The following is a 13,914-nucleotide window of genomic DNA, read 5'->3' on the forward strand; positions in this document are numbered from 1 at the left end:
TATAAACCAGAATTTCTGGGTGATATGTAAAAGGAGTAGCATGCATTCTCTTTCCCTTTTCATGCTGGCTGGAATACAGCTGAAGGAAGCTGGAACAGCCATTCTCTACTCAGAGATGGAAGCCCTGGTATAAAGGACCCCAGAGATCCTACCAACTACCAGTTCCCTCTGAAATGTTTCATAAAGAGAAATAGATTTCTATTTTGTTTAAACCAATATACCTTCTTAACTAGAAGCCTAAACTATAGTCCAATACATTTCCAAAGTTTGCACAAATAAAGCAGTAGACACATAAATTGTGGTACATCTGTATATTACCTGGACATTAAAAACAAAAGGTAGATTTCTAAATACTGACATGGGATAACCTGCAAAATATATTGTTAAATGGAAATATTCGATCTTACTAACAACAGACATTCTCAACCCTGGCAATGAATTAAAAGTACATAAAAACTGTCTAAAAAATACTTAACTGAGGCCACATCACAGGTCCACTAAATCAGATTATCTGAGTACAGATATATCTGAGTCCAGATACAGTGACTTTTTAATGGAAGATCTCAACACTGATTGATCTAATGTGCAGTCCGCGTTGAGAACCAGGACACCAGAGCCTGAGGAATGGCACTGGAGGGAAGGCAGAGAGACTTCACTCATCCTCTCCCACCACTCTTCCTTCAATCCCTACTTCTACCACATCCATTCCTTCAGGCCATGAGCAATTGAGGACAGGAGCAGGAGCCACTAGAGATGGGACACAAAAGCCCAGAGCTGCCTCAAAGGGGCTGCCTTTTTTTCTGGTCACTGAGAACTACTACATGATATTCAAATACACATACCTTGTCCAAGATTATCAAAAGAAATTATCTGTAAAGAACCATATTCTCTCAATCTACTGTTCTTTTTACAAGCCCAATTTATCTGGGAAATAGAATTCTTCCTGACGATATATAAGATTAAGACTTTTAGCTTTCACTAACGAGCCTAATGAATTTCTCAAAAGACAGAGTGATTTAAAGCTGCAGTAAAAGGTCACCCAGACAGTCAAGTGCCATAAGTTTCAAGAAGCAACACTACAAAGTATATTTCTTTTTCAATAATTTCATCTCAAATAAAAAGGTTTTTTGCTGTAGCTTCGTCTTATTTGCCATATTATTTATTCCTACATATCTGATTACTTATGCAAATACCCTATATCTGGCAAAAGATTAAGCCAAAGATAAGTGGCTTACTAACTTGTTGGACAATCACACTTTTTTTTTTTTGCAAAGTAATCAATCTAATAGCCCTGTGTGTGAACTGAGAAAAATAATTATCGCAGTTATATATGTATATAAGGCAGTAATTATGTGCCAAGGAATGTATTAGTCAGTTTGTTAGTATATATCACTGAAATCTCGTAACAGTACAATCAGGCAAGTCACATAAACAGTAACTTTGAGCAGGAATTCAAACCTCCAAACTAGACTCTAATCATCACTCTGCTGCTTTTCTCAGAGTTCAAGTGTAGATCATTGTATAAGGACACAGTCATTTACTAAGTCCTTCCAATGTGAATCACATCGGGCGGGGGCGGGGGGGAGAGAAACCTACTTATCATTTTCTTCTCTAACTCTAAAGACAATGCAGTTTAGCATTACCTCCTTCATTATAGACAATCTCCTTCTCTCAAGATTAGAAATTTCTGGTTTCTGCTTCTTCCATTTTCTCTTCAAAGCTTTTTCTTGTAGTTCCCAGTGTACTAATGCTCTGTTCTTTGATTTGTGTATTTCATGACGACGTATCTGTACAAAAGAAAAAAATATAAAAGAACGCTTCAGGAACAAAGAAGTTGCCTATTCAGATAGTGGGACCACCTAATCTAGTTCACTTTAAAAATTTTTTTCTGGTCCAAAATGTGTATATTTACATATATTCATAACCAAAATTTTCAGTCTTCTAAATCTTCAAAAGTGATTTTAAAAAAAGAGAAGTATCTAGAAATAGTAGACCTAGCAAAAAGACAAAATGAAAAAAATATTAATTTCTACTTCCTTTGTACAAGACTATCCAATAAAATGTTATTTTCCAAACTACAGGCCAGGTTTCATTTAATGGGCAGTAAAATCAATTAGTGGGTCAAACCAACATTTTTTAAATAAAACAGAATACAGAATAGAAAATATTAAGAGTAAATCACACATAAGAAAGTTAAGGATTGTTCTGTTAAACTTTTCAGTTACATATATGTGTACATGTACAATTACATACACACACATACACACATACACACGTACACTCACACTGAGTACAATTTAAAAGGCACAAAGCCCAGGGACTCATCTTTGGCAAAGACACACCCATTTCCTAATACTCACGTCACTACCAAAAACTAACAATGAAGTATTTTTATAGCCCTGCAATGGCTGCATTTGGAAGTGGGTCATTGGAAATGCAGAACTCCAGAAAAGTGGAAGTCCTGAAGCAGAGATATGAGCCACAGCTTAAGAGTTACAGAAGAGGAGTTCACTGAGGTGGCTAAGGAATAGGAGCAGATATTGGCATTACAAGCACTTTAGTGTTCAGAACTATGAAGATGAATAAAATGTACTGCTTTGTTTTCACTATGTAAATAAGAAATCAGTCCATTAAGAGACCAACGACCAAATGCTATGTAAGGATTCTGAACACAAAGATGACATTTTTGAGATAACTGGGGTAATATGAATATGGACTTGGGATTAGGCAATACCAAAAAATTATTGTTACTTTTGTTAGGTGTGACAATGGCATTGTGGTTATATAAGGAAATGTCTACATTCTTAAAAATGCTAACTGAATATGTTGGCGCAAAATGACATGTTCTCTGGCCTTTGCTTTAAAATGCTACAGTGAAGGAAGGAAAGAGTATGAAAGATGAAGCAACTATGGCCAAATTTTAATAACTATGATATCTGGGTAAACAGTACCTGGGAGATCTTTATACTTTTGTCTCCATTTTCATGTAAATTTGAAATTTTTCATAATAAAAAAATTTTAAGTCAGTAGCACATCATTATTATCCTCAACAAATATTTAATGAGTATCTATCAGGATTAAGATTCTTAGGTCCACAAAGGACACATACAAGATATAGCCTTTATCCCTCAAAAGCATTAACAATCTGCCCAGGGAGACTGGACACATACAGTTGACCCTTTAATGACACGGGTTTGAACTGCACAGACCCACCTATACATGGATTTTTTTCAATAAATACAGTATAGCATTGTAAATGCAGTTTCTTTTCCTTATGATTTTAATAACATTTTCTTTTCTCTAGCTTACTTTTTTGTAAGAATACCATATATATTCTCCTCTAGGATTTTGATGGATTCCTGCCTCACATTGAGGTCTTTCATCCATTTTGAGTTTATCTTTGTGTATGGTGTAAGGGAATGGTCCAGTTTCATTCTTCTATATGTAGGTGTCCAATTTTCCCAGCACGACTCATTGAAGAGACTGCCTTTTTTCCATTTGATATTTTTTTCTGATTTGTCAAAGATTAGTTGACCATAGAGTTAAGGGTCCATTTCTGGAGTCGCTATTTTGTTCCATTGGTCTATGTGTCTGTTTTTAACCTCAATGTGAGACAGGAATCCATCAAAATCCTAGAGGATAACACAGCAGTAACTTCTTCGACATCGGCCACAGTAACTTCTTTCAAGACACGCCTCCAAAGGCAAGTGAAACAAAGCAAAAATGAACTTTTTGGACTTCATCAAGATAAAAAGCTTCTGCACAGCAAGGAAACAGTCAACAAAACTAAGAGGCAGTCCACGGAATGGGAGAAGATAACATTATAGATAAAGGGCTGATATCCAAGATCTATAAATAACTTCTCAAACTCAACACTCAAAAAACTAATAACCCAGTCAAAAAATGGGCAGAAGACAGGAACAGACACTTCTCCAAAGAAGACATACAAATGGCTAACAGACACATGAAAAAATGCTCAACATCACTAGCTATCAGGGAACTATGGAAAAAAACCACAATGAGATACCACCTTACACCAGTTAGAATGGCAAAAATTAACAAGACAGGAAACAACAAATGTTGGCGAGGATGCGGAGAAAGGGGAACCCTCTTACACTCTTGGTAGGAATGCAAGCTGGTACAGCCACTATGGAAAACAGTATGGAGGTTCCTCAAGATGTTAAGAATAGAGCTACCCTAAGACCCAGCAACTGCACTACTAGGTATTTACCCCAAAGATACAGATGTAGTGAAAAGAAGGGGCATATGCATCCCAATGTTCATAGCAGCAATGTCCACAATAGCTAAATCGTGGAAGGAGCCAAGATGCCCTTTGACAGATGAATGGATAAAGAAGATGTGGTACATATATACAATGGAATATTATTCAGCCATCAGAAATGATGAATACCCACCATTTGCATCAACATGGATGGAGCTGAGGGGATTATGCTAAGTGAAGTAAGTTAAGCAGAGAAAGACAATTATCATATGGTTTCACTCATATATGGAAGATAAGCAATAGCATGGAGGACCACAGTTCCCGGGAAAGGAGGGAAATCCAAAGGGGGAGAAATCAGAGAGGGAGATGAACAAGAGAGACTATGGACCCTGGGAAACAATCTCGGGATTTCAGAGGTGAGGAGGGTAGGGGAAGGAGGTAACAGGGTAATGGGTATTGAGGAGGGCATGTACTGTAATGAGCACTGGGTGTTATACTAAATTAATGAATCATTGAACACTACATCAAAAACTAATTATGTACTATACAGTGGCAAACTGAACATAATAAAAAGAAGAATACAGTATATAATACATATAACATACAAAATATGTGTTAATCAGCTGCTTATGTTATCGGTAAGGCTTCCTGTCAACAGCAGGCTATAAGTTAAGTTTTGGGAGAGTTAAAACTTATACATGAATTTCTGACTGTGCAGGGGGTTGGCACCCCTATCCCCCCACATAGTTCAAGGCCAACTGTACATATAAAGATAAACAAAACGCACTAGACAGCACATACACAATGCCTCATATACATAGTAAGTATGACAACAGTTTTGAGGAGATTATCAATTGTTGGGCAGCTTCAAAAAACTTCAAACTTAGTACAAAACTAAAATAATCAAGACAATGCTGTGTGGCATAAGGACAGACATATAGATCAGTGGAATAAAATTGAGAGTCCAAACTAAACCTTCATGTTTACAGACAATTGATTTTCAGCAAGGGTGTCAAGATAATTCAATGCAGAAAGGGCAGTCATTTTAACAAATGGTACATGGACAACAGGATATCCATTTAGAGAAAGATGAAGTTGGACCCCATCTCACACTATATACAAAAATTAACTCAAAATGGATCAGAGACCTAAACATAAGAGCTAAAACTATAAAACTCTTAGAAAGAAACACAGGAGAAATCTTTGTGAATCTTGGATTGTATAATGGTTTCTTAAATATGATACTAAAAGCACAGATGACAAAAGAAAAAATAGATAAACTGGAATTCATCAAAATTAAAAATTTTATGCTTCAAAGAATACCATCAAGAAAATGAAAAGACAATCAACAGAATGGGAGAAAATATTTACAAATCATATATCTGATAAGGAACTTGGATCCAGAATGGGTAAAGAACTCTTACAACTCAACAAAAACACAAGTAATCCAATTTTTAACTGGCTAAGGAATCTAAATAGACATTTCTCCAAAGAAGATAATACAAATAGCCAATAAGCACACAAAAGACGTTTAACATCATTAGTCACTACGGCAAATCAAAAACACAGTGAGTTCCACTTTACACCCACTAGGAAAACTAAAACCAAAAATATGGTAATAACATGTGTTGGCAAGGGCTATGGAAAAATTGGAACCCTCATGCCTGCTGGTAAGAATGTAAATAGTGCAGCCACTTTGAAAAAGTTTGGCAGCGCTTCAGAAAGTTAACCATATGACCCAGTTATTCTACTCCCAGGTTACAGCAAGAGAACTGATAACATATGTTCACACAAAACTTGTACACCAATATTCATAGCAGCCTTATTCATAATAGTCATAAGGTGAAAACAGTCCAAATGTCCAACAGAGACAAATGGATAAATAAAATATGGTATATCCATACAATCTAACAGTATCAGCAATAATAGGGATGAAGTACTGACACATGCTATAATATGGATGAGCCTTGAAGACATTATGTTAGACATAAAAGGACACACCTTGTATTCCATTTACATGAAATGTCCAGAATAGGGATGCCTCAGTTAAGCATCTACCCTCAGCCCAGGTCCTCGGCCCTGGGGTCCTGGGATCAAGTCCTGTGGTGGGCTCCCTGCTCAGTGGGGAGTCTGCTTGTCCCTCTCCTTCCCCCTGCCTGTGTTCATGCTCTCTCTCTCTCAAAAATAAATAAAATCTTTTTAAAAATAATTTTTAAAAAATTTCCAGAGTAGACACATCCATTAAGACATAAAGCAGATTAGGTATTGACAGAGATTGGAAGGAAGGGGGGCATATAGCATGACTGTTAATGGGTACAGGGTTTCTTTCAGGGAGTGACGAAAATGTTCTAAATTAGAAAATTATGATGGTGACATAACTCTGAATATACTGAAAACCAATGATTATACATGTTAAAAGGGTAGATCCTAGTGAACTGTATTTCAATAAAGCTGCTTTTTTTTAATCTATAGCAGAAACCTTTTTAAAAGTAATACTTGAACTAGGATAAGGAAGCAAAGTAAGATTTGGACGGTAGACAAGAAGGCAGAGAAACCGTTCCAAGTAAAGAAAATCGCGTGAATTGAGGCTCAAATGTGGAAATATACATGGCATATTCAAGGAGTAAATTAGCACACTGACTAAACCAGTATGCTTGCATAGGGAAGTAATAGTAAATAAGACTAGAGATATCTATAGATAGTAAAAGACAATAGATATACACAGGGCAATACTGGACCAGAGAGATTTGAACTGTAAACTAAATCTATCTAATAAAATTTTAATACACGCTAAGTGACATTTCTAGGTAGAATCAGGAAGTCCAGACGATATACTTTTCAATTTTATATAGACATATGCAAGATCAAATATAACTAAACAACTTCCAGGAAATGCCTCTGGTTTCTGTTCTGAAGGTCAGAAACCAAATATCAAATAAAACATTGAACAAATCTTAACTCTTAATATTAAACTTACCAGATCTTCAGGAGTTGCCCGATGAACTGTTAGATCATTCACAGTATTCTGCAAAAAAGAGGAACTTTCTTTAAAAAAAAAAAAGAATTCTTACAAAATATTAGTATATACTGGATTTTTTTTTAAATAGGGTTTTAATGTTTATTCACTTTCTTTGGGTAATTTTCTTACAGGAAAAATTTTCTTTAAACTAGGTTGAAAAGCATTTAAAATCAATTTCAGTTTATTTTTGATAAATTCGTTTTCCTTATTTTAGAAGTCTTTTTTTTTTTAACTTTTTTTTTTTTTAAGTAATCTCTATACCCAACGTGCAGCCCAAACTCATGACTCTGAGATCAAGAGTTGCATGCTCTACTGACTGAGCCAGCCAGGCACCCCTCAAAAGCCTTCGTTTATTAGTTTAAGCCTTGTACACCTTTTTATCCCATATGCCAGATGGGCCTCAGTGAAAAGATTATGTACTTAAGCAAGCATGCTAACCTCCAAGAAACCTCTCTTTGAAGAGTTAAGGGATTTGTCTGATCATCACATTTTAGCAAGAAAAAATTGCTATTTTAAATTGAAATAAAATTATTTCTATTTTTACATAATATATAAAACAAATGTGTTTATTTAAATTAAAATGTTAGTTTTATTATTCAAACTTCTTACCATATTTGTTCACATTCTTCAGAGAGTTATGTCACATCCGTGAACTTACATTGTTCATTTAAATGTGGTTAGGTATGAGTACATACTGGATTTTAAAGGCTGAAAACAGATTCAAAGTCCTGGGACCAAAAAGACTTCCTGTCCAAGAACCAGTATTCTCAATTTAAATATTAATATGGATTATTTTTAGTTGTCTTATCAAAAAATAACAGGCTATTTTTAGGTGTCTTACCGAAAATAAGCACATTTACCAAGCAGGCATATATTATATTAAAAAAATGAATAAAACAGGGTAGCATGTAATTCAAAATGAGTAAGTTCAACTAAAATTGTAGTTTTCAAACTGCATTCTATGTAATGAGGCACTTCTAAAGATTCCTAAAAGATAAACTGTGATCACTATAGAAGTTAAATTTGTATGCACACAAACAACTTAAGCATAAAATATATCATACATAATAAGGGACAAAGATTAAGGACACTGTATAATTTCATAAAATGTGAAAACAGTCACTTCTGTAAAAAGGCACTAACCCAACATGGCAGGTCACACCCCACAACTCCAGGAGTTACCATTAATATTCTGGTCCATGTAAACAGTACCCCTTGGAATTGTGCAACGCACAGACTACACAGCTTGAAGTAGCTGCCTTACAATCTGGCTCTCTCCAAAGTGACTTCAGCCATTTTGTTATAAAGATTTGGGAAGGGAGGAAATAAAACAAGTTAGAGTTCTACTTCTAATGGAAATACAGAGAACTGGGTCTGGTGAAATAGCTTCTGATATATTCAAAGACTTAAGTTTTTGGCCAGAGTTTATATTTAGTTCAAGGGTTTTCTATACTAAAACCTGTTATTCCTTTTATATTAATTTAGAAAAGCACAAGATATAACCATAAGATCTTCAGAATTATTTTTAATAATCATAATAAAATTCTGGCATGTAAGGGATATGCTTGGACGTAGTTCTCATGGGAGAAAATATAATTTTGTTAATACTACTATTGCTTAAAACAATTTTCTTCTGAAATTGTCTTTAAATATAATTTACAAGCCATTTCAAAAACCATCTCACTATTTTTATCAAAACAGTATTGGGGCGCCTGGGTGGCACAGCGGTTAAGCGTCTGCCTTTGGCTCAGGGTGTGATCCTGGCGTTATGGGATCGAGCCCCCCATCAGGCTCTTCCGCTATGAGCCTGCTTCTTCCTCTCCCAATCCCCCTGCTTGTGTTCCCTCTCTCCCTGGCTGTCTCTATCTCTGTCGAATAAATAAATAAAATCTTTAAAAAAAAAAAAAAACAGTATTACTCAGTTTGATCTCTCCTCCTTCATTTACCATTTACTCCAAGTGACTTAAAACCACTTCCAAGCTCAGTCTACAAAAAAACAGATTTTTCCAGCACTGGAGATAATAAAAAGCAAATGAGGAAGATGCAATTTGAAATGGTAGGTTTCAATTATGCTTTGAGCAATAGCAGCATATCAGAATAAATACTAAACTTCCCACAGTAATCACTCCGAAGTGGACAGCTTTTCAGTTATCCCATGCATTTTTTCCCTTTTATTCAGTTTCATTGCCTTAGAATCACACCCTTATAATATTTTATAGCCAATCAGATGACAACAAACCAATACAAACATAGGTAAGTCCCTGAGACACTTCAAAAAGGCTGTCGGTTTGCCCAGAAATTTCCAAGTCCAAAAGAATCCCTGAGATCCAAATTAGTCCCTGACTAGTTGCTCTCCAAAACAGAAAATAAAAGCACCTAAAGTGTCACGGTTCAAAGTAAAGTACCAAGCTGCAAAAGATAAAGATGCCCTTCATAATACCAAACAGTAATCAGAGTGGGAGCCAGGGGTCATACATCCCAGGTACTTGAGACTTGTCTTACACCTTAAGAAAACCTTTGTACTGAAACTGACCCAGCTTCTGGAGGTGAAAAAAAAACAATTCAAGGGGTAAGAGAACAAGAAACACTCACTTTTTCAGCCAAATGCGACTCATGATTATGATATCACTTGTTGCTATGGGCAAATCTTTAAAAAGCACCCAAAAAATTCAGACTTCAGTGACACAGGTTAGCTCCAGTTGCCTTAAAGCAGTGAGTTCTCCAAGTGGAAGAGGGAAGGACTTTTTAAAAACATACTTCCCACCCTCTTAAGATACCCTCTCCAGAGGTAGAGGTTAAGACCTTGACATGTAGATTCTTTAAAAATCCCCGAAGGATTCTTTTCTTCCTTCCAAGACCTGGAATATAACATGCCCCAAAACCCATTCCACCCTATCACATTCGGAGCACTGTCTCAAGCGACCAGGGCCGTGCCATCATACCTATTCCTCCAGAGCAATCTTACAGGTTTATTATCCCATCTAGACTTACATCCCATTCTTGCTTCACCGACGTTTTTTTCTTCTTTACCTTCAGTACTTTCCTTCCTCCTCCCCGGGGACCATAACGGTTCACTCTGACAAGTGACATCTAGAAGCAAGAATCATATGACATTTTTAAAATACAGGAAAAAGTGGTAATTAAGTATCCCCGGATGGGGACAAAGACATCTAGGAAAATAAACTGTAAAGTGTCAGAAGAAAACTTTAAGCATAATGAAAGGAACAGTCTACCAACATACTTGGTTCTTTCACTTCACAATTAGAAAGCTGTACTGATAACTATGTCAAAACAGGTTTCAAGTTAATGACTTATATACATTTGCTTAATAAAGAACTCCAGGAATACAAATTACGACCTAAAACACAGAGCTAGACAACAGGCATAAGCTTTGTCATCAGTTACAAACTTCACAATTAACAGAAAAAAAGTCAGTCACACTCTAACAATCTGAAAACAAAAGGAAAAAGGCAAAGACAGTTGGAGTTCTTTGTGAAGCACCCTAGCGCTTAAAATCAATGCCAGATACCTACCGTGTTTACCTAAAATAAAGGTGGCTAAATTTTAGAAAACAAATGAGCTATATCATTTCCAGTATATTTCCACACAATACTAAAAAGGGGTGATTACTGATATTAAACTAGCATTTGGAAATTGCCAACATTTGCTTGGCACTCTTAAAATAGCAACGCTAAGGACACTGACCTAATATTACACAAAATTAGAATAAGACTCATAATCCCTATACACTAGGATTTTTGCAATACATATATGTGACTTTCAACAAACAACACAGTTACAAGACTCCCATTCCAAAACTTCATTACACACCTAAATAATTACAGAACTTTCCAGCTGACCCCCTTACTCCAAATTGTCCTAAAACAAAGACAGTAGTGTCTTCCTAAGTATATTTTTTAAAAAATGATTTAGTCTATTGTAATAAAAAAAATCTAAATACAAATATTTTCAAGAGCTTCTCCTCAGTCCTTTTTGCTTTGTCTTATCAATCACATTGACTCTTCAAACATGTTATCTATTTTCAGGGTTTATAATCCAGCAAAAGAGATAAGTCACATTTGAGTTAGGGAATAATATTTAATTTGTCTTATGGTGATAGTGTTGATGCTCATGACAGTGGAGGTAGTGATAATGATGGCATTAGCTAACACGAGTCAGGTTCTATTCTAAGTACGCTCTTCCCACACAGAATTTCCTTTAACCCTAACAGCAATTCCATTAAGTATTTACTATTTATTACTCATTTTACAGATGAGAAAGCTAATGGACAAAGAATTAACCAATTGTGAAGGTCACACACTAAGTGGCAGAACCATAAATACCATTTTAAATGATACAAAATAGAAAAGTGCCTAGGTGGCTCTGTTAGCTGGGCAACCAAATCTTGCTTTCCGCTCAGCTCATGATCTCAGGGTCAAGATATCAAGCCCTGAGGGAGTTAAGATGGCGGAGGAGTAGGGGACCCCTTTTTCAGCTGGTCCCCTGAGTCGAGTTGGATAGGTACCAGACCATCCTGAACATCCACGGAATCAGCCCAAGACGCAGGAAGATACATCTGGATCTCTACAAATGAACATCTCCAGCGCTGAGTATTGAGGTACGAAGCAGGGAGCCGTGAAACTGCGCACAGGTATCGGAAGATAAACGGAAGGGGGAGGGAGCTGTCGCGTTTGGACGCCGGGAAGCAGTAGACACCTGCACGGGGGAACGGGCGGACTCCCGGACCGGCACCCACGAGAGAGCAGACTGAGACCGTGAGCCGGGAAACACACGCATACAGACTGAAACGGGGCTCCAGTGTGCTCACTAGAACCAGACTGAGACCAGGAGCTCGCGGGGGTGGCTGGGGGCTGGCGGTGTTAGAAACACAAAGGACAGAGACACGCCGGCCCTGGAAGTGAGGGCTGGGACGCTGGGTGTGGGGCGCACGTCCCGGGACACTGCAGGGTTGAGCAGCACCAACAGAAACAGAGTTAAAGTGGCCAGAACATCAGTGGAGAATGGTCTGCGATCCCTCTGTTCTGAGACAGAGGCTGAGATTTGGCCATTGCTGCTCTGACTCTCAGAAGAGGCACAGCAAACAGCCAGGGAAAGCCGCCAGAGAACAAAAGCCTGGAAATACCGGCTCACAGTGTGCCCATCCCCAAACCCCCTTGCAGGGGACACGGAGACTCTGCCCAAACAGGGTTGCCTGAGTATCGGCGCAGCAGGCCCCTCCCCCAGAAGGCAGGCTGAAAAATCAAGAAGCCCACATCCCTAAGGTCCCTATAAAACAAGTGTGCACTGCCTGGGTCCCAGTCAATTATTTGGGCTCTGGACAACCCCACAACCTCTCCTCATCAGAATGACGAGAAGGAGAAATCCCCCCCAGCAAAGAAAAGACAATGAGTCTGTGGCCTCTGCCACAGAACTAATGGATATGGATATAACCAAATTATCAGAAATGGAATTCAGAGTAACAATGGTCAAGATGATGTGCAGACTTGAGAAAAGCATTAACGAAAATGTTAATGAGAATATAGAATCTCTAAGGGTGGAAATGAGAGCGAATCTGGCAGAAATTAAAAATTCTATGAGTCAAATGCAGTCAAAACTAGAGGCTCTGACGGCCAGGGTGAATGAGGCAGAAGAACGTATCAGTGAATTGGAGGAAGGGTTAGTAGAAGAGAGAGCTAAAATAGAATCTGGGCTAAAAAAAAAATCCATTCTCAAGAATGTAGGTTACGGGAGATAACTGACTCAACGAAACGTTCCAATGTCAGAATCATCGGCATCCCCGAGGGGGTGGAGAAAAACAGAGGTCTAGAAGAGATATTTGAACAAATTGTAGCTGAAAACTTCCCTAATCTAGCAAGGGAAACAAGCATTCGTGTCCAAGAGGCAGAGAGGACCCCATCCAAGCTCAACCAGGACAAACCTACGCCACGGCATGTCATAGTGCAATTCGCAAATATTAGATCCAAGGATACAGTATTGAAAGCGGCCAGGGCAAAGAAATTTCTCACGTACCAAGGCAAAGGTATCAGGATTACGTCAGACCTGTCTACAGAGACCTGGAATGAGAGAAAGGCTTGGGGGGGCATTTTTAAAGCTCTTTCAGAGAAAAACATGCAGCCAAGGATCCTTTATCCAGCAAAGCTGTCATTCAGAATTGATGGAGAAATTAAGACCTTCCAGAATTGCCAGTCATTGACCAATTTCGTAACCACGAAACCAGCCCTATAGGAGATATTAAGGGGGGGTTCTATAAAAGTAAAAAGGCCCCAAGAGTGATACAGAAAGCAAGTCACAACCGATACAAAGACTTTAAAGAGAAATGGCATCATTAAAATCATATCTGTCAATAATCTCTATCAATCTAAATGGCTTAAACTCTCCCATAAAACGCCACAGGGTTGCAGATTGGATAAAAAGACATGACCCATCCATTTGCTGTCTACAAGAGACTCATTTTGAACCCAAAGATGCATTCAGACTTAGAGTAAGGGGATGGAGTACCATCTTCCACGCAAATGGACCTNACTAAAGATACATCCAGACTGAAAGTAAAGGGATGGAATACGATCTTTCATGCCAATGGACATCAAAAGAAAGCTGGGGTAGCAATTCTCATATCAGACAGATTGGATTTTAAACTAAAGACTATAGTTAG

General features: G+C 37.7%; 1 protein-coding gene across 5 annotated transcripts in view; it reads right to left on the minus strand.

Annotated features, from left to right (window-relative positions):
* The window catches only part of SPICE1 (spindle and centriole associated protein 1), a 70,486-nt gene that overhangs the window by 45,471 nt on the left and 11,101 nt on the right, over window positions 1-13,914 (minus strand). For 3 of the 5 annotated variants that reach the window (XM_034658586.1, XM_034658589.1, XM_002923490.4), the window contains exons 2-4: window positions 10,233-10,331; window positions 7,200-7,247; window positions 1,644-1,787 (exon numbers count right to left, since the gene is read on the minus strand). In XM_034658586.1, coding sequence (XP_034514477.1) covers window positions 1,644-1,787; window positions 7,200-7,247; window positions 10,233-10,331 — 291 coding nt within the window. The remainder of the gene's footprint in view (window positions 1-1,643; window positions 1,788-7,199; window positions 7,248-10,232; window positions 10,332-13,914) is intronic. The other 2 variants (XM_034658597.1, XM_034658605.1) reach the window with 1 other exon arrangement.

Source organism: Ailuropoda melanoleuca, chromosome 1 (assembly GCF_002007445.2).
Source record: "Ailuropoda melanoleuca isolate Jingjing chromosome 1, ASM200744v2, whole genome shotgun sequence".
NCBI classification, from domain to species: Eukaryota; Metazoa; Chordata; class Mammalia; order Carnivora; family Ursidae; genus Ailuropoda; species Ailuropoda melanoleuca.